At 34.5% G+C, this 27,769-nt stretch overlaps 2 protein-coding genes across 2 annotated transcripts in view; one reads left to right on the top strand and one right to left on the bottom strand.

Moving 5' to 3' along the window:
- The window catches only part of Col3a1 (collagen type III alpha 1 chain), a 38,066-nt gene extending 27,051 nt beyond the window's left edge, over positions 1–11,015 (top strand). The window contains exons 35-51 of the mRNA XM_076866926.2: positions 489–542; positions 1,256–1,363; positions 1,635–1,688; positions 1,963–2,016; positions 2,221–2,382; positions 2,501–2,608; positions 3,598–3,705; positions 4,426–4,479; positions 4,565–4,672; positions 5,151–5,204; positions 5,591–5,698; positions 5,988–6,041; positions 6,138–6,245; positions 7,115–7,409; positions 8,396–8,583; positions 8,959–9,201; positions 9,923–11,015. Of these exons, the coding sequence (XP_076723041.1) occupies positions 489–542; positions 1,256–1,363; positions 1,635–1,688; positions 1,963–2,016; positions 2,221–2,382; positions 2,501–2,608; positions 3,598–3,705; positions 4,426–4,479; positions 4,565–4,672; positions 5,151–5,204; positions 5,591–5,698; positions 5,988–6,041; positions 6,138–6,245; positions 7,115–7,409; positions 8,396–8,583; positions 8,959–9,201; positions 9,923–10,069 (2,007 nt within the window). The 3' untranslated portion in view covers positions 10,070–11,015. The remainder of the gene's footprint in view (positions 1–488; positions 543–1,255; positions 1,364–1,634; positions 1,689–1,962; positions 2,017–2,220; positions 2,383–2,500; positions 2,609–3,597; positions 3,706–4,425; positions 4,480–4,564; positions 4,673–5,150; positions 5,205–5,590; positions 5,699–5,987; positions 6,042–6,137; positions 6,246–7,114; positions 7,410–8,395; positions 8,584–8,958; positions 9,202–9,922) is intronic.
- Positions 11,016–23,148: 12,133 nt separating this feature from the next.
- The window catches only part of Col5a2 (collagen type V alpha 2 chain), a 134,533-nt gene continuing 129,912 nt past the window's right edge, over positions 23,149–27,769 (bottom strand). The window contains exons 53-54 of the mRNA XM_076865572.2: positions 26,203–26,442; positions 23,149–25,543 (exon numbers count right to left, since the gene is read on the bottom strand). Of these exons, the coding sequence (XP_076721687.1) occupies positions 25,397–25,543; positions 26,203–26,442 (387 nt within the window). The 3' untranslated portion in view covers positions 23,149–25,396. The remainder of the gene's footprint in view (positions 25,544–26,202; positions 26,443–27,769) is intronic.

Below are 27,769 nucleotides of genomic sequence, written 5' to 3'. Positions count from 1 at the left end.
TTAAAATTGCACAAGTAATATACACTTGTAAATGAGTTTCTTAAACCTACAGAACCTTTACCTGACAGTCTTTCTAGGTTAAAAATTCTCTACCTCCAGGGTTAAGACTCAAGATAGATATCTAATAGACTTTTTTAATTAACTGATTTTTCAATAAACCATTTTACCATATTTTTTAAATGCTTAGATTTTTAAATGCTTAGATTTCTGAAAGTTAGATAATTAAATGTGCTAAATATTTCAACATTTTAAAAGTTTGTGTTTTCTTGAAAATAATAACCATGGTCAGAGGCAGACAGAGTCAATAGCTGTGGTGTTGTCTGCTCTGAATTTTGCTGAGAAGTGGTAAAGACATCAGAAGTTAAACTCTGTGTGTTATCTTTGCACATTTCCTGTTTAAAAGAAAAATAAGGTGACACAGGGGACAATAAGCACTGCCTGGGGGAAAAGGTCTTCGCTATGACTAATGAGGATATTTTCCTCTGCAGGGTGAGAGAGGTGAGCATGGACCTCCGGGCCCTGCTGGCTTCCCTGGTGCTCCTGTAAGTATGCATGTTTAAACAAGTATATCACACAGCTGAAAAATAGAAGTATAACTCAACTTTGGGGTTCTAGTCTTTCTTGGGCCACTTATTCCCTGAGAAGTTATTTTACCTCTATGTTTCTTTACATATATTCTCACTCTTTTAAAAAAAAATATTTATTCTTAAGCTTTAGGTGGATACAATATCTTTATTTTTACATTTATGTGGTGCTGAGGATCAAACCCAGTGCCTTGTGCATGCTAGGCGAGCACTCTACCACTGAGCCACAACCCAGCCTATATATTCTCATTCTATTAAAAATGGAAATAAAAACACCTGTCCTGCATTTATGTCTGGGTAATGAGGCTAAAGCAACATCATAGATTTAAAAGTGTCCAAGGTCGTTAAAGTTCTTCCATTATCAGATGATGTTAATTAAAATGTTCTCTAAATTTAGTTTTTATCAAAGGAATTATTTTCAAACGCATAAATCCTTGGAAAGGCTTTCTTTCTAATGGCAAATTATGTACACCTCAGGCTTTCTTAATAAATTTTTTCTATCATGAGGATATTTTGATTGCCTTTACTTTGGAATGGATTCTGAGAGCTCGCTATTCTTATTTTATTTCAACTTCTTTCATCTGAAGAATGCTATATTCTGAAAAGAAATAAGGATACACCAAGTGTGTTGTTAAGGATGTCAGCCAACGGGCCTTTGTTTCTGCTTTCAGGGACAGAATGGTGAGCCTGGTGCTAAAGGAGAAAGAGGCGCCCCTGGTGAGAAAGGTGAAGGAGGCCCTCCTGGAATTGCAGGGCCCCCTGGAGGTGCAGGGCCTGCAGTAAGTACTCTCTAAGTCCTTAAGGGAAAACACAGGTTTATCAGGAATTTGATACTTCAGTTTGACGCAGCATGCCATAATTTTCATAGGCATATAATTCTAAATTTGAATCTTGGCTCCAGCAGTCTAGATAGGACAACATTCACGTTATTTTAATCTTTATAAGTTTACTGGTTATTGAAGATTAAATACTTCTCTCAAATTCTTTTTTTTTTTTTTTTTTTTTTTTGGTGCTATACTAAATAACCCTTTTCTCCCTCCATTCATACAGGGTCCTCCTGGTCCCCAAGGTGTAAAGGGTGAGCGTGGCAGTCCTGGTGGTCCTGTAAGTATTGATCCTCTTGACTATTATTGAAAAGCATTGACTGATATAAAAAACTGCTTGAAAGACATTAGCGCCATAAAGTGAACATAGAAATTATTATCACTTATTGATGAGTAATAAGTAAATTCCAAGGAGATAAAGCTAACCATATGTGACTTCAAGGTAGAATGTTGATACCATCACATTTCTTATACTTTATATTTGTTTCCAGTGAATCATTACTTGTTCTACTTTTGAAATTTTAAAAAAAAACATATATACTATTATTTCACAGGGTGCTGCTGGCTTTCCTGGTGCACGTGGTCTTCCTGGTCCTCCTGGCAATAATGTAAGTTTTTTATAACTTCTTTTTTCATTATGTACTTCAGAAAGAGCATTCGTATAGCTATAGGACAAGAAACACATATTGCTACTTTCTATTGAGTCCCATACAAAATTACTTGAAAAAAGGTTTTAAAAAAAAGGAAAGAAAAATTCATTTTTTCATTAATACTTAAATTTTCATATTTAAATTTCCAACAATTTTGTGTAGGGTAACCCAGGGCCACCAGGCGCCAGTGGTGCTCCAGGCAAAGATGGACCCCCAGGTCCTGCAGGTAACAGTGGTTCTCCTGGCAACCCTGGAGTGGCTGGACCAAAAGGTGATGCTGGCCAACCAGGAGAGAAGGGACCACCTGGCGCCCAGGGACCTCCGGTGAGTGGCTTCATTGCTCTATTAATTGACAGTACTATTTTGCTCTCCATCATAAATTCAATAGAAGAAAGCATAGTCACATAAAGATGAACTGAGTCTTCATTATCTGTCACAACAGGGAGCTCCAGGTCCACTTGGAATTGCAGGGATTACAGGAGCACGGGGTCTTGCAGGACCACCAGGCATGCCAGGTCCTAGAGGAAGTCCTGGTCCTCAGGGTATCAAGGTGAGTGCAGTCATCTTTCACTGGACTCTTGGTTTCTTTGATAGCATTCAGAGATCACCTCATCCCGTCAAGTGTGAGAGGTTTTCATTTCATAGGTTCAAACTCTCTAAGGGATTCCCCTTTTCTATACTTTTAGATTTGCAGAAACACAAATTTTATTAAATGATCCCAGGACACAAAAACAGGCAAATAATCATTATCAAGCTTTAAATATAAACACAAGCAAATTAATATCAAAGAAAAATAATCTTACCATCTCAAATACTGCTATTAAGAAAGTTGTGAATATTCTTGAGCTTGTTGTCTGTCAATCTTGAAGGAAGTAACATTCTTTGCTTATAAATCTATGAAAGTCTTTAACTGATACCTATTATCCATCCACTCTAGTCATTTTGCAGTCTTCATTTACTTTTACTAGTATTACCATAATATTTTAGTACATAGCATTTAAAATGTTCCATTTGGTAAGTAGGGTAATCAAATTTCATTTTTATTTGTGCTCACATTATGACACTGTAAGCATTTCTTTTGAAAATGTCAAGTAATATTGTCATGAGATTAAAATTTAATATTAAGTGTACTCAATTTGTATGGTATAACCAGGAGATGTATAGTTTTCATATAGCAAAAGTATTCAATAAAAGCTAGTCTAATAGTCACCATAAAACTATAGTGCTTTGATGGTAAACCATTACATTTCCTTGCATTATTCCTGTCTATTTATACAACTCACTTTAGAATGTACTCTGAATAAGATAATCTGTGTAATTATGTATTCCCTTAATATCCCAAGTCACTGGACAAATGAGAAAATGCAAAAAGCTTGCTCCCCCTCTAATTTTGCCCCATGGTGGGCATAGTGTAGGGAAAAGAACTTTAGTAGAAATTGAGTAAAACAAGATATTTCTATGAAAAATAAAGAGATGTGATAACACCATATTAATTGATTTCTTGAGTTAAGGTAATATCTTTTACTCCTCTGTACACAGGGTGAAAGTGGGAAACCAGGTGCTAGTGGCCACAATGGGGAACGTGGTCCTCCTGGACCCCAAGGTCTCCCTGGTCTGGCTGGTGCAGCTGGTGAACCTGGAAGAGATGTAAGTAGCAATTCTTAGGGGATGTTCAACAAATCAAGTAGAATTTAGTCACTTACTTAAAGAGAAATACAATAGAGCCTTAATATCTGAGAGTATAAATATGGCCAAGTAGCCAAGTTCTCTTTGCTTCTCTAATAATATATTCTTCCTATTGCAACTTAGAATAGCCTTTAAGGGCTCTGATCCTTAATATTGACCCAATAAATAATCATGAGAAAATATGAATTGTAGCTAAATTAAGAAACAAGTTAGTAGAGAGAGCCTCAATTTATGACATTTTTTTGATGAAATGTTCCTCAGTTATCTGCGATTAGTCATTTCTTATTATTTTAGATTTTAAATTAATGTTTTAAATTGACAAATCTTAATTGTATATGTGAATAGATACCATGTGATATTTTGATATATGTATAAAATGTGGAATTATCAAGTAGACTTCCATTATCAGATCACTTTTTCTCAAACTTTTTTTTCCTAATCATATCACCTTATTCCACCTTATAAAATTTAGTATCCTAAAAATACTCCATATCTGTTCAGGTGTTATGATGCTTTGAAGGGCCAAACTGCATCATCGTAATACCTACATTTTATTGCCCAAGAACTGATTTCCACACCTTGAGAACTATATTGCCCCATTAAGAATGAGTGGTTTATATTGTATTTGGATGGTTTGAAGGAAGTTTATTTCCTTTCCCTCTCTCTCCCTCTTTTAATCAGGGAAACCCTGGATCAGATGGTCTGCCAGGCCGAGATGGTGCTCCTGGTGGCAAGGTATAACAAACACATGAATCATAAGTATGTGTACTATAAGCACGTGATCATCTCATTTATTTTGGACCTGTGAATTTGTCCCCAGGGTGATCGTGGTGAAAATGGCTCTCCTGGTGCCCCTGGTGCTCCTGGTCATCCAGGCCCACCTGGTCCTGTTGGTCCAGCTGGAAAGAGTGGTGACAGAGGAGAAGCTGTGAGTCCCAATCAACACTGCCTCTCTTTACTTGTCTGTTTTCCTCAAAGAAAAAGATTTGCAATGAGAAGATAGAATGTCAAATCTTCTGACCAAAATATCTGTTCTGATTTGTGTTACAGTTCTTACACTAGTGATTCTTAGGCAAATACAATAATCAAGATGTAATAGGAGTTTCTAGCATTTAGTCAATGAAAAAATTCCTATCTAAAATCTGAAACAGTGTTAATCAGAACAACAATCTGTATGCTGAGTAAATACAAAACTAAATTAATAGAACTGTTGTCTAGTTTTCCAGGTTAGACCCCCCACCTTGTATAGATACAAATAGGAAAAGGACTTTGAAGGACAAAACAAATTCTAATAATGCATGCTATTGTTCCTTCACAATGAAATTGTTAACTTTTCAAAACAAAATTGTACTAATGAACATAAACAATTCTATGTTTATTTGTTCATTTGTTTGTTTTTGTCCCAGGGCCCTGCTGGTCCTGCTGGTGCCCCTGGTCCTGCTGGTTCCCGAGGTGCTCCTGTAAGTTTCATTCTGTGTTTTAACTCATCATACAGTGCAGGAAATATTCTATATTCTGGCATGGTCAGGAAGAGAGAATAACACAATATATAACTTTGGAACAAATATAAACCCCCCTTTGGCAATACAGAATACAATTCAGGTTCTAAAAATTCCTTGAGGTCAAGGATATAAACATCAGTTATTGGGATTCCATGCATTTAGTAGCACAAAGTTAAAGCAACCACAAAAAAGCAGTCTTTATTGTTTCATGAATGTGTGAAGGGTCTGTTCATGGGGATTTCTAACTAGAATGCCATACAAGAGATTTAATTTCTATAAATTCTATTTTATTTTTTCAAAGTGTATGCATGTATATAGCCTTAATTTTAAACATATTTCTAAAGGGTCCTCAAGGCCCACGTGGTGACAAAGGTGAAACTGGTGAACGTGGCTCTAATGGTATCAAAGGACATCGAGGATTCCCAGGCAATCCAGGCCCCCCAGGTTCTCCTGTAAGTACATCCATTGTTAGAAAATTTCCTTGAATGCAGTTTAACTGATGAGTGGAGAAAAATGTAAAGACTTAGAAAACTTTCCATCTCTGAAAATATATTGCCAGAAGGGATTAAAAAATAGTTTAAGAATTTATTTGAAATAACACTAGGCATAAACCAGTGTGGAAATTAAAAAGAAAAGCACATTTCATTAGGATCACCATGGTCTTTTGATCTGATCATAAATGTACAGTTTCCTAAACATTTTTAAGGTTGTCACTTATATTTATCCTTCTTTTCTTTCTAGGGTCCTTCTGGTCACCAGGGTGCTGTTGGTAGTCCAGGACCTGCAGGCCCCAGAGTAAGTACTACAGATATACATTGGAAGGTCCACATTTTAAAATGTTTTCACTATAGGAAGTTATTCTAACTTTATGATATTGTGATAATTTCTTAGGGACCTGTTGGACCTCATGGACCTCCTGGAAAAGATGGAACCTCTGGACATCCAGGTCCCATTGGACCACCAGGGCCTCGAGGTAACAGAGGTGAAAGAGGATCTGAGGTAAGACATCACTTGAACATGTGTATATTTAATTTTCTGCAATCTTCACATTTTCAGAAATTCTGTACAATATTATCAAACTGATGTAGTGAGTTAAATACAAAGTAATAATTTGATTTAGAAAATGAGCAATAACTCGAAAACATTCTTGACTGCATTAAGACTTTTTCTTCCAAACTATAAGAACAAGGGGAAAAAAAGGTTTTATAGTTTGATAACTGGTAACTGAAAATAATGTTATCTGCTCAATTAACCAAATGAACCAGGCAAGTTTTGATTTCATTCTCTAGAACTCACAACTGGGATAATCATGGCAATTTGCATGTATGTAGTGAATTTACTTCTAAACTTTCACTGTTGTGATTCTTATATTGCTACTGATACCATCATTTCTAATACACTCCTGTCTCACACCTTTAAGGTAAATGAAATATAAACCATTATATCTACAAGCTATGCATGGAGCAATGAAAACACAAATAAGTGATAACCCAAAGACTCCAGGCTAATGGAAAATTTGGGATAAGAACCTAGGTTTCCTTATTTTGTTCCCTCTATGATGACAGTGTTAGAGTTGTGTTTTCTGGGCTGTTTGCCTACATTCTTTATACAGACAAATGATAGAGTAAAATATATTCTTAAACACTACTTACATTTACATAGTGGAACAATACATTTCTTGGTTGTGAATTATAGTTATTTAAGTTTATAATAATGTGACTATAAAAGCACCCAAGTGAACATTTGTTAAAGTAACTATGACACAACATATGAGTTGTTTTCAATGCATTTTCTTGGATGAGTGGCATAATCTTTCAGCGGCAACCAAGCAATAACACTTCAGTGATCCATGTTTTTACCTATTCTAGGGCTCCCCAGGACACCCAGGACAACCAGGCCCTCCTGGACCCCCTGGTGCCCCTGGTCCTTGCTGTGGTGGTGGGGCTGCTGCTCTAGGTGGGGTTGGAGGTGAAAAATCTGGTGGTTTTGCACCATATTATGGAGATGATCCAATGGATTTCAAAATCAACACTGAAGAAATTATGTCTTCACTGAAATCTGTTAACGGACAAATAGAAAGCCTCATTAGTCCTGATGGTTCTCGTAAAAACCCTGCTAGGAACTGCAGAGACCTGAAATTCTGCCATCCTGAACTCAAGAGTGGTATGTTTGAGAGTCTTAAATACTCATGGTCACAGGACTAAAGACAAAGCTGCTTATTTTAGAATTTGACAGAGAAAACTTTCACTGTGAATGGAAAATATTTTTAAGCCAAATTAGTAAATACTGTTAACTGAATTGAAAATGCTGTGACAAAATATTTAAAGTGTAACATAAATAACTTCAAAATATTTCAAATATAGAAAAACTTAAGAACAATTTTGTAGAAATTGTAATACAAATCATAGCTTAGTATATTTCTGAATATTATCAGAGTGATGTGAGTGATAAAGTGACATAATGTCATTGCATTCTCAGGATTAAATATGCATCACTTTAGTGTAATTTGGCTATTGCTATGTGTATGTATTATAATTTAACTAATTGTGAAGTCTCATTATTAAAAATTTCAAATTTAGAAACAAATGAAAATTGTTAAAGAATTATATAGAATATTGTTATAGTGGAAGGTTTTTCACACATTAAGTTAACTATTTCTTAAAAACAAAATTATTTCAAGCTTGTAAGTATCTAGATACGGAGTATTGCCTTGGTCTGAGTCACTTGTACAAATTAATTAAAATAGATTTAGCTAGATTGACATAATTCTGGATTAGACAACCAGCTTATTTTGTTAAACAAATTCACATTAGATATTCACTCGATTTTTTTAAAAAAAAGAAGTGAATTTACCACATCATATACACCAATCAAAAGTTCTTGGCTTATGATATTTCCATTATTCAAAACCAAGACATTATATTTATCTTGCCATTTTCTACAGTTAAAGCTAACTTTTTACCTTGGTAATTTCATTTTAAATATTCTCTATATACTATACATAAAATATAAAACCATTAGCAGTTGACACTATTATGTCTTATCAGTAAACAAAGACATTCTGGTTCAAGTCTCATTACTGGATTTTATTAACAATACCTATTGTACTTTTTTTTTCTTTTCTTTTTTTTTTTTTTTTGACTATTCAGGAGAATATTGGGTTGATCCTAACCAAGGTTGCAAGATGGATGCTATCAAAGTATTCTGTAACATGGAAACTGGGGAAACATGCATACAGGCTAGTCCTTTGACTGTTCCACGTAAGAACTGGTGGACAGATACTGGGGCTGAGAAGAAACATGTCTGGTTTGGAGAGTCCATGGATGGTGGTTTTCAGGTAAGAAAGGACATAGCTTTTGAAGTAAGTCATCCCTACTTACCCAAGATATTCTGTTCCTCCTAACTGTGCATCACAAAGCTATGTTAATTAATACATAGAAGAGTCCAAAGGATTTTGTATATTGAGGTGACTATGCTTTTATAACTTTCCTCTCAATAAGAGCTAAACTGGATTGAATTACTTTGCAGGCAAACATCTTTTTTTTTTTTTTTTCCACTTCTTAAGAGTATTTTACTCTGGCACACCATAAAAATATATTTATATTTATATATGAATAGCTTATATTGCAGCATTCATACTATTACTACATGAAGCTCTTACATGAAGGTAAAACTATAATGTTTGATCATTTTTATTTATTCCCTATTACAGTTTAGCTATGGCAATCCTGAACTTCCTGAAGATGTGCTCGATGTTCAATTGGCATATCTCCGACTTCTCTCAAGCCGGGCCTCCCAGAACATCACATATCACTGCAAGAATAGCATTGCATACATGGATCAGGCCAGTGGGAATGTAAAGAAAGCCCTGAAGTTGATGGGGTCAAATGAAGGTGAATTCAAGGCTGAAGGAAATAGCAAATTCACATACACAGTTCTGGAGGATGGTTGCACTGTAAGTAATGAATTTTATCTACATAGTTCATATTGCAGTTAGCATTTCTTGATTAATCATTTTTTGAAATGAAAAAATAAAAACAACAGGGCAAACAAAAGATGACATTTGTTGTGAATTTGGCATAGCTTCTACCAATGCACTGCAGAGAATGTTACATACCACAAAAATAGATCTTAACTTCCAGGTGGAAAGCAGTGGAAGTTTAAACCTGTAATATAAATTTTACTAGATAATTGGGTTGTGATAATTTTTATGGTTCTATATGTTCTGCATAATAGTTTCTATATGAATTCAATGTACAATCTCTTCTCTTATAAAACTTCAGGTTAACTTCAAATCTATCTTGTGTTATTTGCATTTATGAACAAAGGAAGATCTTGCTGATAATGTTAGCAAGTTCCACTGGGGGTGGAACTTTTAGTAAGCAAATTTATGCCTGGTAACAATAACCAGAATCAGGCCTCTGGAGAACGGGGAGGACTGTGGCAATCTTTCTACTGGGTCTACCCTCCAGTCCCATGAGACTTTTGACTAAGAGTATTGTTTAGCAACTAAAGGATTAAAATTTTAAATAAAGCAGGTCTCATATATATAAAAGATAATATGGCACACTAAAACTTCCTTAGTAAAGAAAGATATTTTTCAGTTTAGTCATAAGGAAATTTCTAAGTAATTGTAAAGTCATGATCACTTATACTTTTTTTGATCTTTTTTACAGAAACACACTGGGGAATGGAGCAAAACAGTCTTTGAATATAGAACACGCAAGGCCGTGAGACTACCTATTGTAGATATTGCACCCTATGATGTTGGTGGTCCTGATCAAGAATTTGGTGTGGACATTGGCCCTGTTTGCTTTCTATAAGCCAAACTCTATCTGAAACTCCAGCAAAAAAAATTCCACATTCCATATGTGTTCCTCTTGTTCTAACCTTGTCAACCAGTACAAGTGACCAACTAAATTCCAGTTATTTATTTCCAAAATTTTTGGAAAAAGTGTAATTTGACAAAAAAGGATACTTTTTTTTTTTTTTTTTTTTTGCTGTTCTACAAATACAGTTCAAATGCTTTTTGTTTTATTTTTTTACCAATTCCAATTTCAAAATGTCTCAATGGTGCTATAATAAATAAACTTCAACACTCTTACAATAACACTGTGTTACATTCTTGAATCCTAGCCCATCTGTACAGCAATAATTGTGCTCACCAGGAAAAGATAATCTTTCTTTCTGAAATAGTCAGACATGAAATTAGAAATGACCTCCCTCTTTAACTACCTCAACTGGTCAGAAACAGATAAATTCTTTGAGTCCCAGAAGACTGAACAATTTGTGTAAGATAACCAAATGTATGAATTTCATTGATTAATTTCCTAGAATATTGGTGGAAAAAAAAAAAGGTAGTCCAAAAACTTAAGCAAACATTTTCTACTCCACAGTTATCTTCATCTTGGCTATCAAATGCTATTCAAGGTGCTTCTCTCTTTACTTGTCATTGCTGGTGAAAATGAAAAACATTTGGGAGGCTTTAAAGACACATGTTATGGTGCTAATGAACTTTCACTTTCAGAACTCTGCTTTCAAACCATGAATGCACAATGTCTGTACCTTGTCTCCCATCAGAAAGATTAATTGGCATGCCACAGGGAATCTGTCCCTTCATCCTGTAAAAATCAACAACGAAAAACAAATTACGGGGCTGCTTTTGTCACAATAACACGGAGAATGTTTTGAAATTTTCCTTTGTAAGCTTGTATGTGGTTGTTGATCTTTTTTTCTTACAGACACCCATAATAAAATATCATAATGAAACACTCCTGGTTTTTGTCACTGTTCACAGATCTAACGAATACATGTCTATACCCAAGAACTCTAATGATTTTCTTGAAAAATAGATTCAATTCTAACTTTCAAGTTTAATTATACAACGATTTGAGAATATGAAATTATATAACATGTTCAGAATAGAGAGAATGCTCAGGAGGGAATCATGCAGATTTTTAGATCATATTTAGTGGAGTTCTTGGAGCATATTGAAAACTGAGAGCATTCTGTTTGAAAGGATTAGTCTCTAGGAACAGTAACATAGTAAATAGGGTGTCACTAAAGTGGGAATGATCAGGGAGGAAGACTGATCCAGCGAAACACTTTACTATTCAGAATAATGGAAAAATATCACATAATTTCACCCATATGTAGAATCTAAAAAAGTTGAACTCATTAAAGAGAAATAATGTATCAGTTAGTAGGGGCTGTAGGTGAGACAAGTTTGGAAAGATATTGGTTGAAGGAGAGAAAATTAGAGTCAGATTACAGGAATAAACTTGAGAGATCTTTTGTACAACATGAAGACTATAGTTAACAACAATGCACTGTATTCCTGAAAATTGCTAAGAGAGTAGATCTTAAGTGTTCTCACCAAAAAGAAAGAAGTAGATAAACGTACGAATATGCTAATTAGCTTGATTTAGCCATTCCACAATGTATACCTGTTTCAAAACATCATGTTGTATATGATAAATACACACAAATTTTATTGCCCATTAAAAATTAAACTAATACTTTTCTAAAAATATTTAAAATAATTTCAAGATGAGGCATTTTCTACCATCTCTAAATGCTGTCACTTTGACCTCGTGGGTCAGCCCCTCTCCACCATCAAGTTCTTATCCTTATAGTCACCATGAATAAAATTAGTATGATCTTGAATATTGACTTTATAATTTGAGATTTAATCACTCTATATCACTAATAAAAACAATAATACTTTCAAAATTGAAAATTTATCAAATATCAAGACTCCAACTTAGAAGCAACCAATGTTTACAGTTTCTGATGCATCTTTTGAGAAATGTTTTATTGAATTTAATTTTCTTCATTCAATAATATATCACAATATTATATATTATTTACATATAAATTTTTAATGCATATAAATGTTTAAATATATACACAAAGAGGCAGTGCACACAAGCCAGTTGTATGGTTTAGCAAATTATATTTCTTAGCGCTTTATTTTAAACAAAGAGAATCATATGAAATACAGCGTTCCTTTCCCATATTTGTAACTACTATATCATAGACAGTAGTTTATTTTACTAATATAGCTTTAACACATGTGTAATTGATACATAATATTCAGATAAAGGAAGACTTAAAATTATTATTCTTTCGCTTATTCGTTTTTTTTATTGGTTATTCAAAACATTACAAAGATTGCAGAATCACATCGGTTACACATCCACATTTTTACATAATACCATAATAGTATATTCAGTACCTACCCAAGCATTTAAAGCCCTATCTTACTGCAAGAAATTTGCAATCAATGTTTTATTTGAGGTTAGAAGCAATTTGCTTTTCCAGTCTTTAATTGAATTAGGATTTAGGCATGTGATCTGAGCTTGGTAAATCTGACAGACACACCCAAAAGTTTGAATCTGGAGATATTTGTATTAGTTTCTTATCACTGCTGTAGCATATTGCCACAAAGTTGGTGACTTTCTACTGCATATTTTTTTTTCACATTTCTGGTGTCTAAATATTTTACTTTGCAAAAATCTAAACTAGGTATTGTCTAAAATAGAAGTGTCCAGCAAGGCTATGTACCTTTTGAGAGACTCTAGGGAGAAACTATGTCTTTTCCTCTCCCAGCTTGTAGAGGCTTCACAGATTCCATGGTTTGTGATCCACTTTCATGTTCAAAGCTGGCAATATTTGGCCAAGTCTTGCCCATATCACATCATTCTGATATTGACTCTTGTGCCTTCCTCTCACATATAAGAACATTTATGATAATGTGGAGCCCAATTAGATAAACCAGGATAATTGTCACATTGGGATCACCTTATGGCAGCCTTGATTCTAACCAGCAACTTTAATTCCTTCCTGGCTCATGCAATGAAAAATAGTCACAGGTTCTAGGAATTCGTAGATGAATTTACTTAGGGAGACACCATTCCATCTACCATTGTAATAACCACAAAAAGTATGAAGAATAGAAAAGACATTTTGGTGGTTGTCACAGCTGTAATTGAGGCAGTAAAAGTCAGATTTCAAACATAGTTTGAGCAATAGTGCCAGAAATGATATCCACTATCCAATGTTTATTCCAGAAATACCAGGTGCTTCTGGAGTATTATTTTGAAGTTTCCCTTGAAAACAAGCATTCACTTCATTTCTGTTGATTTTATAATTTTGGATTCTATACCTTTGTTTGAATTGCTCTGAATAAAATGCATTAATTGCATTTCAATATAAGGCAGTTAAAGTTGGTTTAGGATGTTTATAGCTAAGAATCAAGACAAGGTCAGCAATTGGTAACTGCAGAGATAGCAGACAGTAGAAATGCAAGAAAATGAAAATATTTCAGGATCGACTATTTGTATTTGTTGGGGTAAAAGTAGAAAAATTTAGCTCATATCCAGGAGAGGGAATTTTGAAATCCATAAAAAGAGGGTTAATCCTCTATGATCACACAAAGTGTTTTGCACTTTAAAGTCAAGTCTCAAGGAGACAAGGGTCTCCACTACACAATGGTACATTTGATTTTACGAGAAACTGCAGGACTGCATATGAGTGTGACTGTTTTTACTCAGTAATATAAAGAAAGAAAATGACAAGTTCAAATCCTTAACTTCTTGGCTTAAGGCACAAAAGGAAATCTCTGCCCTTTCTCTGTGCTTAAATAAAAACATAAATATTGTTTAAAAGTTTCATCTCTTTGCCCAAGAGTTGCACTAATAAAAAGAAGGCCAAATATAAATCTTTACTCTGCAGATCACCAAACTTCAACTAGAGTCAGATTCCAGAATGAACTTTGAATTCCAAAAAGCCAATCTCAGGAGGAGATTTTTATAAGCAAAAAAAAAAAAAAAAAAAAATGGTAGATGAATACTTTAGGCTTCGAAGAGGGAATGTAGGTAGAATACCATACTATCTACTATATGTTATTCCATGTTCAGTACTCTGCTAAACACTAGAGAAAAATATGCCACAAAATCACTTTCTTTACAAATGTGTTGTCTAGAATAGGTAAGTTGAACCCATATGAAATGGCACAAAAGTATTCACAGTATACAATTAAGTGCTTCATTGTGCTGGGCTAACCATAAGAGATAAAGATAGTGGAACAGAAAAGGGATTATTGCTCAGTAATAATTATATTGTTTGGACAGTTATTTAAGAAGATAAAATTATGATAAAATAGGAGTATTATTTAGTTAAATGATAGGAAAAGGAAGGCCATTTCAGAATAAGACACACACAAAAAAAAATGAGGGGAAATAGAAGCAGCCATGATTTCTATGTCCATGTGACAGTGAAGAATCCAGGTTACCCAAATTCATTCAATTCAGCAACGTTATTGAGTAATTACTAAGGGCAAGGTTTATAAAAAATACACAAGAAGATTAAAGGAGAATGTGAAAGCATGAAATACAGCAAAATATGATGACATATACACTGTATGTCACAAGATTCAATATGTGTTATATTAGAAAGATGGAATGGTTTATAAAGCCACAGGAAGAAACAATCACATCTACTTGGAGGCCCTCAAGAAAAACCAATGCAGTAGATGGTGCGTAAGCCAGACTTTAAGTGATAGAATGTTTTTGTTTAGGGAGGGAAACAAAATACCCCAGAAAATATTCTAAGGAAAGGGGTGCAGAGTTGAGAGTTATATTTGGCAGTAATCCCAGTTTCAGAGGGAGTATAGGTTTCGTGGGATGGTATTATGAGTGATAAGGCCAGAAATAGAGTATAGACCAGAGAGCTTAAAATGGCAAAGTGATTAAATTTTATTCCATCTGCTTTTCAATGTAGAGTCATGTAAAGAATACCAACCAGAAGGCTGTTTGTTGTTTAAGGTGAGCACAAAGTCAAGGAAAATATGGGAGCCATGATCAGATTTACAGGCAATGAAGAGATACTGTCTATGTTTTCTGTTGCTAATAATACAGACTTCGTAGGTTATAAAGAACAGAGGTTTCTTTTCACTCACAGTTCTGATTCAAGGTCAAGGGGATGCATCTGATGGATGCAAAAACACAATGTGACACTGTGTTTTTGACAGTGTTAGTGTCACATTGTGTTAGACAAGAACAAGACAGAAACTTAGCCAAACTGGCTTATATAGCAGATCCACTCTCAAAAAACAAAAAAACAAAACAAAACAAAAAAAAATTAATCTATTAATCACATGGATAGGGGATAGGGGTAGGTCTCAGACCTTTCCCCTCTTAAAGATCCCACCTGGTCCCACTTCTTAACATCTCCTAATAGGGATTTAACATGAGTTTTGAAGAAGACAAAGCATATTCAAAACATAGCAGATAGTTACTATGGAAGAAAGAAGCATGAATCTACATTTTGGAGAAGATGAAACTAAAGAACCTTAACCTTAACAAGTAGTAAATGTTAAAATGTAGTAAAGGACATCTTCTTTTAGGACTCAACTGAAGAGTCACACTGTAAAAAGATGTGCTGGGAAATTAGGTTAAAGAGGGAAAATGGGGACAGCTGAAGAAGGACTTCAAAAGTCATGCAAGAGATGTTTCCTTTTAATAAGAACTAACTGGACAAGTTACACAACTCCAGTATTTCTCACAGCTTCCTACGTGGCAGTTGGACCCGACAGTGATTCATTTGGAAGGGTGGCTGAACATGATAAAATATGTGACTGATTAGAGAATACTAGGTCAGGGGCGGCTAAATAGATTTGGAAATCATCCTTCTACAGATGGCCGATGAAATCATCTGGCTCCAAAACGAAATCATTAGGGAGCAAAACTTTCAAAGGAAAGGGGAAAAGGACAGCATGGTGTGTACATGGTGGAAAGGAGGATGTGGTGAAAGCGTCATCAAGAGTTTGATTTGAGAGCCTGGAGCGTTGAATGGATTAAGAAAAGGCGGATTTAATTTTCAGGGCCAACAAGGGCTTTGAGGCCAGCGAGGAACTGTAGAGGAGGGCATCATTAATGGGATTAACAAAAATGATTTGGACCTGATTTTCAAATTTTGTCTTGAATTAAACCCTCCTGGAAACTATGCTTGGTGGAGTCAGCAAAAACACAATTTAAAATAGGCAGTCACAGTCTCTAAGAGCCCTCAAAACAGCAATGTGCAAAGAAACATGTCAGATGTCTCAGGGAGGGGCTCGAACGTCAACATCCTCTTGAATCTTTAAGGCTCAACTTCTGACTACAGATGTTTTCAATTTATGTTGCATTTTTCTCATTAAATTGACTAACGTTTGGGATCATTCTGTATCTCCAGCTGCCTTTCATTATAAGATCTATCTCCTAACAGTTTCAACTGAGGAAGGACTGGGAAAATTGTTCACATTTACCATCACAGTTCTACTTCCCTCTATTTATTACCATTTCAATCTCCAGTTTTTATCTTACATTATGTGGATGGAGACCAATTCCTTGCAATATTAATGACATTAAACCATAATTGTTTGTATGCATATGTGTTTGGTATGTACCCCTTAAATTGTGATGAATTGTGTTCTCTGAAAACCATAAATACTATCTTCAGAGTTGTGTAATTTGTAAGAAAATCACATAAAATATTAATGAGAATTAGATATCATTTGAGGTTTGGGGTTATAGCTTCAAAATAAAACCCAGCAGGGAATTGCAAGCATAAATTATGTAGGATTGTGCTAAATTAGCACAATTTCATCTCTAGGATTCCCTATTATAACAGCCTCGTTACTGTTTTTGTCTAGTTCCATTTTCAACCAGAACTTTTATCCTCAACTCTATTTTCTTGAGTTTAATCATGAAACTGTGAAAATGAGAATAAAAGATACATTATAGCCTCAGAAGTGACTTCAAACTTTCTTTTTCAAAGTTCCCAGTTACCTTTAACTACCAAGATTCAGGATTCTATGACTAAATGATAATGTTTCATCTCCTTTTACAAACACCGTGAGTTTCCCATCCACATAAAAAACCCAACAACTACCCCATGGGATGGCACCCAGGTCTTTAAGTATAACCCTGACCAGTCGCTTAGTGGATACTCCAACAAACACCGAATGCACATCCTTCACCTCCTTATCCATTCTCAGTAAATTCCATCACCTTCCTCCAACTACCTAAACTAGAAACGTGAATTATTCTAAAATCCCTGCTTCCTTGACTCCTCACTCTTTCATCAGATTTTTTTGATTCTGTTTCTATATATCCCCCCAATGCAGCTCTTTCCCAGTCTGCAGTGACATTGACTTTTCATTCTCTGCTTCTTTTTCTCAAACATTGTTCTAATGAATCTCTTTGCTTTCATTCTCATTCAAATTAAAATTTCTTCCTGAGTATTTCTGTCAAGGTGATCTTTCTAACATGCAAATCACAATGTGTCTTACTTGCTTAAAACAATTCAATATCTTTCAGTGAATGTTCTGCTGTTGATTCTTTTTTCTTTCTTTCCTTCCCCACCTCCCCTCCCGCCCGTGTGTGTGTGTGTGTGTGTGTGTGTGTGTGTGTGTGTATGAGAGAGAGAGAGAGAGAGAGAGAGAGAGAGAGAGAGAGAGAGAGAGAGCATTTTGGATTTTGTTTTAAGGTATTGGCCTGCAGGCAACATATTCATCATCCTTGGCTCATCCATGAAATGTGTAAGATATTCCCCAATGACAGTTACAAACACCCTTCTCACCCTTTCTGAGGGCCCTCTACAGGATATGATTATACTCTCGATTGAGAATCACAGTTTCCTACAACCATCTCCAGAATAATTTCCAGTATGTGCAGTTTATTCACAAGTTTCTTTATGTTAACTCTCCCATTTTTGTGTCTCCCACCAATCCTTTGCATGCAATTAATTGCCTACCCAGCCCACTAGGGGCCTCCCCTTGCAAGTCAAGACTTAGAAGAACTCCATGCCTTTATTTATTTTTCATGTCTGGCATACTTTATTTCTGAAGACTCCATCTTTATCCATCAGGATGCATTAAGAAAAAACATCATTCAAGTAGACTTCTTTGCTTTCTCTCCTCTCCAAATACCAGCCTATTTTGGGTACCCAGGTCCTATGCTTCCCCTGTACATTTCCCATTAATATCAGTTACATCACTTATTTATTCAGTTCAGCTGGTATGTTGGATGATTTAAGCATATTTATCCCATAGCATCAGCTCGGTAATAGTTTCACATTCCATGGCAAACACACCAATATCTGCCATGAAATTCACATGGAAAATGTATATCCACAACTTCTTCCCAGGCTGGAGTCTAAATCAATTTTCTGCCATTGTGTAATTGCTTTTGTCATGTGAATTTTAAGTTCCACTCTATTTTAAACATTCATGTCTATGTACACATGATTTTTACAAGTTATTATTTAAGTTATTTGAAGTTACAGGTAAAATTGATAGCCGTGAGGCCACTTTTATCTACTGTTCTTTCTCCTACTCCCTACTGGCTTCCAGCCCCAGGGCCTTCTTACATTTATCAAATCTCTGGAAAAACAATTTGAGAAGATGATTTTATACTTTCCATGATTCAGTGGAAGAAACAGACAAAAATGTTGATGAATATTTTGCTGCATCTTCTTTTATACCTAATTTTATTAGTCATTTTTGTGTTTATCAAATTCTGAAAATTGAATTTTATATCTTATGGTTTCTCTTGATTTTTTATTTCTCATGATATTGAATACATTTTACAGTTTAATTGACCTTTATATTATGGCTTTTGTGAATCACTTATATAGAACTTATATAGAACTTTTTAGATTTTTTTCCTGTTTTCTCTGCAAGTAAACTATATTTAAAATTTTCTGTCATCTATGTTACAAAAAGTTTTTCTATTTCAATATGCTTTATGCATACTTGTTGAGAGTTTTACAACAGATTTAAAGTGTATTTTGGGAGCTGGGTGCAGTGGCGTACACCTGTAATCCCAGCTGCTTGGGAGGCTCAGACAGGAGGATCAGCAATGGCGAGGTGCTCAGCAATTCAGTGAGACCCTATCTCTAAATAAAGTACAAAAATAGGCCTGGGGATGTGGCTCAGTGGTCAAGTGACCTTGAGTTCAATCCCCAGTACCAAAAAAAAACAAAAAACCTGTACTTGGAATCTGGTATTTCTGCATTTCATTTTAATATTAAATATTTGTTGTTATTCCACTCCAAGATTATTAAACTACTTGATAATTTTAAACTTATTGTTAGTTAGCATCCACATATTATAGAGAACATTTAGCCTTTGGTTTTGGGGGATTGGCTTACTTTATTCCATTTACTGGCAAATACCATAATTTCATTTCTCTTTATGGTGGAGTAGATTTCCATGAATATATATCCTACTTTCTTTATCCATTCATCTGTTGACAAGTACCTGGGTTAGTTCCATAGTTTAGCTATTGTGAATTGAGCCACTGTAAACATTGATGTGGTTGTGTCACTATAGCATGCTGATTTTAAGTCCTTTGATTATATGCAAAATAGTGAGATAACTGGGTCAAATTGTGGCTCTATTCCAAGTTTTCTGAGGAATCTCCATACTGCTTTCCAGAGTGGTTGCAACAATTTGCAGTCCCACCAGCAATGTATGAGTGTACCTTTCCCCGCTCCCCCACATACTCACCAGCATTGTTACTTGTATTCTTGATAATTGCCCTGCTGACTGGAATGAGATGGAATCTCTTTGTAGTTTCAATTTGCATTTCTCTAATCGATAGAGATGCTGAACATTTTTTCATATATTTGTTGACCATTTGTATCTCTTATTCTGTGAAGTGCCTGTTCAGTTCCTTTGCCCATTTATTGATTGGGTTATTTGGTTTTTGGTGTTGTTTTTTGAGTTCTTTATATACCCTGGAGATTAATGCTGTATCTGAGAAGAAGGTGGCCAAGATTTTCTCCCATTCTGTAGGCTCTCTCTCTCTTCATGTTCTTGATTGTTTCCTTTGCTGTAAAAAAAGTTTTTAAGTTTTATATCATCCCTTTTATTAATTCTTAATTTTACTTTTCATGCGTTAGGAGTCTTGTTGAGGAATTCTATTCCTAAGCCAACATGGTAAAGACTTGGGCCTACTTTTTTTCTAGTAGGCACAGGGTCTGTGATCTAATGCCTAGTTCTTTGATCCACTCTGAGTTGAGTTTTGTGTAGGGTGAGAGAAAGAGGTTTAATTTCATTTTGCTATACATGGATTTCCCATTTTCCCAGCACCATTTGTTGAAGAGGCTATCTTTTCTCCTAAGTATGTTTTTGGTGCCTTTGTCTAGTATGAAATAACTGTAATTATCTGGGTCTTTCTCTGTGTCTTCTCTACTGTACTGTTGGTTTTCTTGTCTGTTTTTTTTTTTTTTTTTTTTTGGCAATACCATGATGTTTTTGTTACTATAGCTCTGTAGTATAATCTAAGGTTTGATATTGTGATGCCTCCTGCTTCACTTTTTTTTGATAAAGACTCCTTTGGCTATTATGGGCCTCTTGTTTTTCCAAATGAATTTCATGACTGCTTTTTGTATTTCTATGAACATCACTGGAATTTTAATAGAAATTGCATCAAAAATGTATAGTGCTTTTGGTAATGTGGCCATTTTGACAATATTATTTCTGCCTATACAAGAACATGGTAGACCTTGCCATCTTCTAACGTCTTCTTCAATTTCTTTCCTTAGCATTCTATACTTTTCACTGTAGAGGTCTTTCACATCTTTTGTTAGATAGATTCCCAATTTTTTTTTTGAGGATATTAAGAATCGGATAGTTTTCCTAATTTCTCTTTCAGTTGCTTTAATGGTGATATATAGGAACACAATTGATTTATGGGTGTTAATTTTATTTCATGCTAGTTTGCTGAATTTATGAGTTCCAGAAGTTTTCTGTTGGAGTTTTTGGGTCTTCTAAATGTAGAATCATGTCATCAGCACATAGGGATAGTTTGAGTTCTTCTTTTCCTACTTGTATCCCTTTAATTTCTCTCTTCTGTCTAATTGTGATGGCTAGAGTTTCAAGAACTATGTTGACTAGAAGTGGTGAAAGAGGGCATCCTTGTCTTGTTCCAGATTTTAGACAGAATGTTTTCAATTTTTCTCCATTTAGAATGTTGTTGCCATTGAAGCTTTTTAAGATAAGTGTGTATGTTCATGTGTGTGCATTGTGTTGGTGGATGGAGAGAGTAACAAGTCACACATAAAGATTTGTATTTCAAATTGGTCATTCCATCTATCATGGGAAGAGTGGATCAGAAGAGGGCACAAGTGGGTATCTGGAAATCTGTTGGAAAGCTAATAAAAGAGTCTAGACAAGAGATAATAAATATGTGGGAGTAGGATAGTAGCGATGGAAATGAAGAGAAGGACACGGCATTACAAAACATTTTGGAGAAATATTGAGAATACTTGGTAATACCATGACTATGGCTTGATTAGTGAGAAAGAAAGGCGATAAGGATGACTCACAGGTCCCTAGCCCTCCTAAATGGTGGATGAAGAAGCTGTTGCCTGAGAGAGAAAACACTGAACAAAATACTTCTTTAAGGTAGAAATATCACTAATTTGGTTTTGGATATATACAGTTACATACCTCTAAAACCCAAATGAAGATGGTGAGTTCAACATTTAAATGTGCATTCTTAAGCTCCACAGGGATGTTTGTGCTAAATATACACATTTAGAGCTTTTGACATATATATATATGACCATATATGACTATATATATATATAGTCATTAAAGTCATGGGCATAGGTAAGCATAGGTGAAGAGAGAATATAGAGTATGAAAATTAAAAAAAAAAGACTGACCCTAAGGAAATACCAACATTAACATAACTGAACGAAATTATGCATTAACAAAGGCTAAAATAAAAAGTTGCTTTTGAATGACCTGTCCATTTCAAGGCATGTCCCCTGTGCTATAGGTTTGGGGATTAGTGTTGCTGATCATTACTTGGTTTGCCACTGTTGGATCTCAGCCCAAAATTAACTTTTAAGGGAGTTATTTTTGGTCTCCCCTGAAATTTTCATAATCTCACATTAAAAAAATAATAAGTTGTCTTGAGGTGTTCTTATTTGTGGTAGGATAGGGACTCTGAGTGTGATATTTCCAATCATTGTTTTGTTGCCAGACATTTTGCACTTGTTTTTGGACATATAAAAGCATTTTCTTGAGGAGGGATACTTTATAAAGCTTCCTTGAATACCTTTTCAATTTGAAACAAATCACCTTAAACCTGTCCAGAACTTATCAAACTTTGTGTTATGAGTTTGAGACTTTTTCAGCATCATTTGTGTTCGTCTTTACTTTGTGTTTTCTTCCTTTCTGTTAATTTTTATTTGTATTTTAATAAATCAACAAGTAATTAATACCACCTTCTACTCAAATGTAAAGCATTTCACTTTTGATTGTGTAGTGTTTGAGGTGCCTACAGGACATGAAGGAGTCCAATAGTCTAACCGGACCAAGAGATCTACAAAGTAGGCAACATATCTGAAGGCTTTAGGATAGTCTGGACAGCCTTTTATTTGTAAGATTCCTGAGCTTCAAATAAGAATGGATATTTCTGTAGTTGAGAACTCTTTTTTTTTTTTTTTCACTAAATAGAATCACCACATATTTCTGGCTCACCTATATGAACTTGTGCAACCTGTGAAGGTTTTACCTGCAAGAAATTCAACAAAACTTTCAAATTTTTTCAGCTATATAAATATCCACATTCAAGATACAGAGATCAAATACTAAACAACTTGGAAAAAATATGTTGTGAAATAAATACTAAAAATAAAACTGAAAACATTTAGGTTAAATTTCTGTATGATACATATAGAGACTTGTTTTATTAGCAGTCCATTCAGCCATGCAAAATCCATTTCTTTCCTTTTATAATCAATAGTGCTACTGTTACCAATGCCCAAACAGGCATCCCCAGGGGATCCTGCTAAATTTAGGTTTTTGTCCTGAACAAAGAATTGAGTGAGACCCAAGAGGTTGGCAAGCAAAACAAAGGTTTATTAAAAGCAAAAGAACACTCCGAGAGAACAGAGTGGGCTGAACTGAGAAGTGTACCTCAAGACCCTGTCTATACTATGAAGCCGGCTTTTATTGGGCTGTGCTTTTCCCTGGGTGGACCTGGGTTTGATTAGTACCTTGACTGACAGCTGATTTTGACAAAATTTCTTCTCTACTGCCAGTCCATAGTTTCTTTCCCCCACCTACCTGCAAATGCACAATGCCGGGGGCAAGCCACAAAGCTAATGATATGCTAACTAGTACCAACTTAACTTTAGTCAGTCCCTCCCAAGATAGGGGACTTTCCTTTTAGGGTCTTGAATTCTCCTTGTGGTTGACCAGCTTCCCTTTTTAAGGGAGTGTTAGGTGGGCTGCAGGCATGAGGCATTACTCACTTCCACCTTTTCTATCTCTCCTTTCCCCATACCCTGTCTTTTACCTAACACTATCCTGGCATTTTATAAGGACTAAACATTGATGATTAGTGCCCTGTTGCCTTTGTGGATAATGTCACAGATAGATTTTCATTTATAAGCCAGTACATACATGATGGAAGATATTTGTTGTATCTTTCAAATAAACAGAAAATGCAAAATACCACAACACCGTATTATTATTATTATTATTATTATTATTATTTACTATTGGAAATTATATCAATCTACTGTGTTTAAAGGAATTCCAAAAAACAAAAAAACAAAAAAATGACTGACATGATGAAAGCGTGCATTTAATTTGATGCTTTGCAGAGATACATGACCACAGTTGTGTGCATGGCTTATCCTTTGGATGACTCCGGCTATTTATTTTTAAATAATAAAATAAAAATGGAGCCAACAAATGCAATTAAGAAAAAACAAGGGACCTACATGTCCTGGTCTAAGAAACATGCAAATGTTACAAAGCATTCCAGATACAGTGTGACAGAGGAACAGTGAAAAGGCATTAGAACAATGCTCTTTCTTTCCAAAATGGGAAGTCTAACAGATACATTTTCACAAATGGCATTGATGAAACAATGTTGATTTTTAAAGAATTTTATAGAAAGAATTTTAGCACCATCATTAAAAGAAAAAATAATAATAATATTTTTTAGCCCTGCCTATTTCCAGTCTTGGAATAATAACAGAAGCATAGCACCTTTCGGTATCTAAAATATGAACAAGAATACTAAGTCCATCCCAGCTTCTAGAGATGAGGTAGCTCATGCTAAGAAATGTTGGATCTTTTTTCCTATGAAAGTTCAAATTTCAAATAGTTTAATTCCAATCATCACATTTGATTAAAGTCAGCTCCATAACTCTGGGTTTTTATATCTTTTTCTTCATTATTTGCTTCAGGAAGATGAAATTATATTTATGTGGAAGAGCCTCAATCTTGGGTCCTGGAAATGTATTTATGAAGTTGTATGTGTAGTTATTTCACATTTAGTGTCTTCTTAAATAAGAAGAAGGAAATGTATTAAGTAGTGTATCTGTGTAATTTCTATCAGAATTGATAAATTGCATCAAAAGGGAAAGGTACTTTTAAAATTGATTAGAAATGAGTCTACATGTGTCATATTTTGCAAAAATTTGAGAAATGGGAGAAATTTAATTTTTTCTCCTAAAATTGCACTGAATATGTTATTTAAAAATTCCATTTAATACAGTGATAAACTTGTATTTTTTTAAGCTTCTCTTTTAACACTAGTAATAGTACATCAAGACACACATGTGGGTTTCAATCAAAGACTTAAACATCTTGATTCTTTTTTTCTTGATGATCTGGGAATAAGGGATCCCAAAAGGGAACTAATTTCTATTTTTCAAACTGCAGCCAAGCAAAATAAGTAGTTTTATATACCCCACTCTTTAAGCTACCTGCCAAGAAAAATTCCCTCATAAATACTAAGCAACCTTTTTATTACATGGAAATAAATTGAAGAAAACAGATATTTATTTATTTAATGAGTTTACTTTTTTTAAAAGGTGATCATTGTCATTGGTCATCATGATTCTAAACTTGTATTGAAAATTATTTTAAATCAATTAAAACTTGATGATTGTAAGTAAAATAAATATTTTGAAGGATAAGGAGGCCAGGCACTTAAGACCATATATACAGTGCTGATGCATGATCAGCCATATCTTCAAGAGTCTCAGGATCAACTTCAAACAGTCAAAGTTCTTGTGAACGGGGTGGTCATCATTGATGGTGATGCTCACTGTCACTGTCTGGGCTTGTGTTACATGAAACAGACTGGCCCAATTTCAATGCCAAATTCCTGGTCTGTGCCGCCAACATCCACAGGGGCAAGATCTATGATGGGCAAACGTGCCACATTCTGCGTTCTATATTCAAAGATGGTCTTGCCCACATTTCCATTCCGCTTCTAGAAATAAATGGTGCAGTGGATTAATAGTAGATACAATTTTTTTGAATGTTAGATATACACCTCCCCAGGCAACTTTTATAACAAAATCAATTATTTATAGAATACTACTTAAATGTCAGAGCACTGGTAACCTCAAGTGAGGTACCAGCACACCTGGCAAGCACTTCTTTCTAGGTAAATTTCCTTTTATCTTTTGCAGCTTCCCAAATAGCAGCAATGTAAATTATAAAAGTTATTGGTTTTGTTTGTCACAAATAAAATTATAATTTATCTCATAATATCTTCCTTATTTTATATCTAGGTATGCCAGTAGGAGACAATCAGTGATTGACTATACATTTTAAAATCAAGGAACTTTACACATGGAACTGAGATTCAGAAAGTTAAATGACTTGCAGAAGAAACAAACAGAATTGAAAAGAATTGGATCCAATGTTAGGGCTCCAGCTCTTTTTTTTTTTTTTTTTTTTTACTACTTTATATTAACACTTCCATCATGCTTCATGTGTTAATACACATTCAAGTTGATCCTAAAGAATAACTATATACAAAATGCTGCTGAGCTTATATACAAGGCAAAACTGTCCCCACTTATAGTACTATGATAGTATGTTTTTAAAAAATAAGTTTGATCAGTGTAGATGAAAAGTACTTACAGAGCAAGTATCTTGAAGAACTGTGTATCTGAATCTCACATTCCCTTCTCCTTTGATTTCTAAATCATTTGCACCTTTAAGAACCACAGCCTTCTTGAGGCTCTTGGCTTGCTCGTCCATGTATCCTATACTGTTTTTACAGAGGTAAGTGATGTTCTGGGAAGCTTCTTTCGATAACAGGCGCAGGAAGGTCATTTGAGTGATGGCTGTATTAGGTGACAGGTGGTCTCCGTATGCAAACTAGAAACAAAGTCTTTTATATTCAATACTGAAGAATTTCTTAATGTGTTACAGATAGATAAATTGATTTTAGCAAATCTTTGATTATTATATAATATGGCTCTCTAGCTATACGTATAAAATGACCTGAAATTTCCAACATATTAACAAGTAATAATCTTTGTCCTTACTACCCTTAATGAGAGGTGATGAAACCAACAATAATTATAATTTTCCAGAGAAAGATTAGCTATTTTAAAATCTGCTTTGATCATCTATCAAAAAAACTCATTACTGTCATTATTATTAAATAAGAGTTAGAAATTAGCTATTAGAATAAAATCTTTACTACCTAATTATCATAAACTTGAAGGAAATATGAATTTAAAATTTTTCCTCTAGACAAAAAATAATTGACCACAAGCTCTTTTTTATTCATCTTCTACTTTTTCTTTTCAGTGCTCCCATTTGAGTTTTTTACATAACGTCATGTAAGCTAAATTACATTTCAACTGTTTATATTTAAGTTTTAAAATTTCTTGTTTATTAAATAATGGTAGATTCTAGCATATCCTGCTAGACTCAGGGTTCTCGCATCATGTTGATTCTGAACATGAGTTCTGGGGAAAGGTTAGGAGCAAAAATGGAAGGAAAATTTCAGAGTCTGGCCATCATAAGGAGATCTGGGATGAAATATTAAAATGGAATTATCGAGGCCTGGTGAAAGTTTGAATACTAGACCACAAAAGGAGCAGAGGGTAGATTGGAACTCAGGAAAATATGAATCAAATTTATATAATCACACATATGCTTTAAGATTTAATAATACTATAAAATTGACAACATGACTTTATTTATTAAAGATTATCTAATATTTATATATCACTTAGTGTATTCTAGACATTATACTAAACACTTATATTCATATGGACACTCTGGGATCTGAATTATTAGCCTCACTCTAAGCTGGTAAACCTGAGGTCGCAAAAGGTTTAGTCAGGTCATAAGGACAAACATCAGTAAAAGATCTAGCAAAGAGTTACCCAGGACTCCTCAAGACTGTCATTCAACTGTGGCAAGATCCCTTCAGGTCCATTCTACTGTCACTGCTGCGTCAATTAGAGTAACTAATCCTAGAAACAACTACTTCTCTACATTTCATCAATGGCAAAATTATAATTCAAAATTTACATCAAGCTGACTCATCATAAAACTTGGTTTATGCCTTGGTATTGCAACTGTAACTAAGAAAAATATGTCACTTTAAAATAAACCTGGTCAAGAGCGAATAGCATTATTCTAAATAAACACAAAAATATGATAAAATATATAATCTTGAATAAACTAT

Source organism: Callospermophilus lateralis, chromosome 9, assembly GCF_048772815.1.
Source record: "Callospermophilus lateralis isolate mCalLat2 chromosome 9, mCalLat2.hap1, whole genome shotgun sequence".
Classification (NCBI taxonomy): Eukaryota; Metazoa; Chordata; class Mammalia; order Rodentia; family Sciuridae; genus Callospermophilus; species Callospermophilus lateralis.
This window is presented reverse-complemented; position numbering and strand designations above follow the sequence as displayed.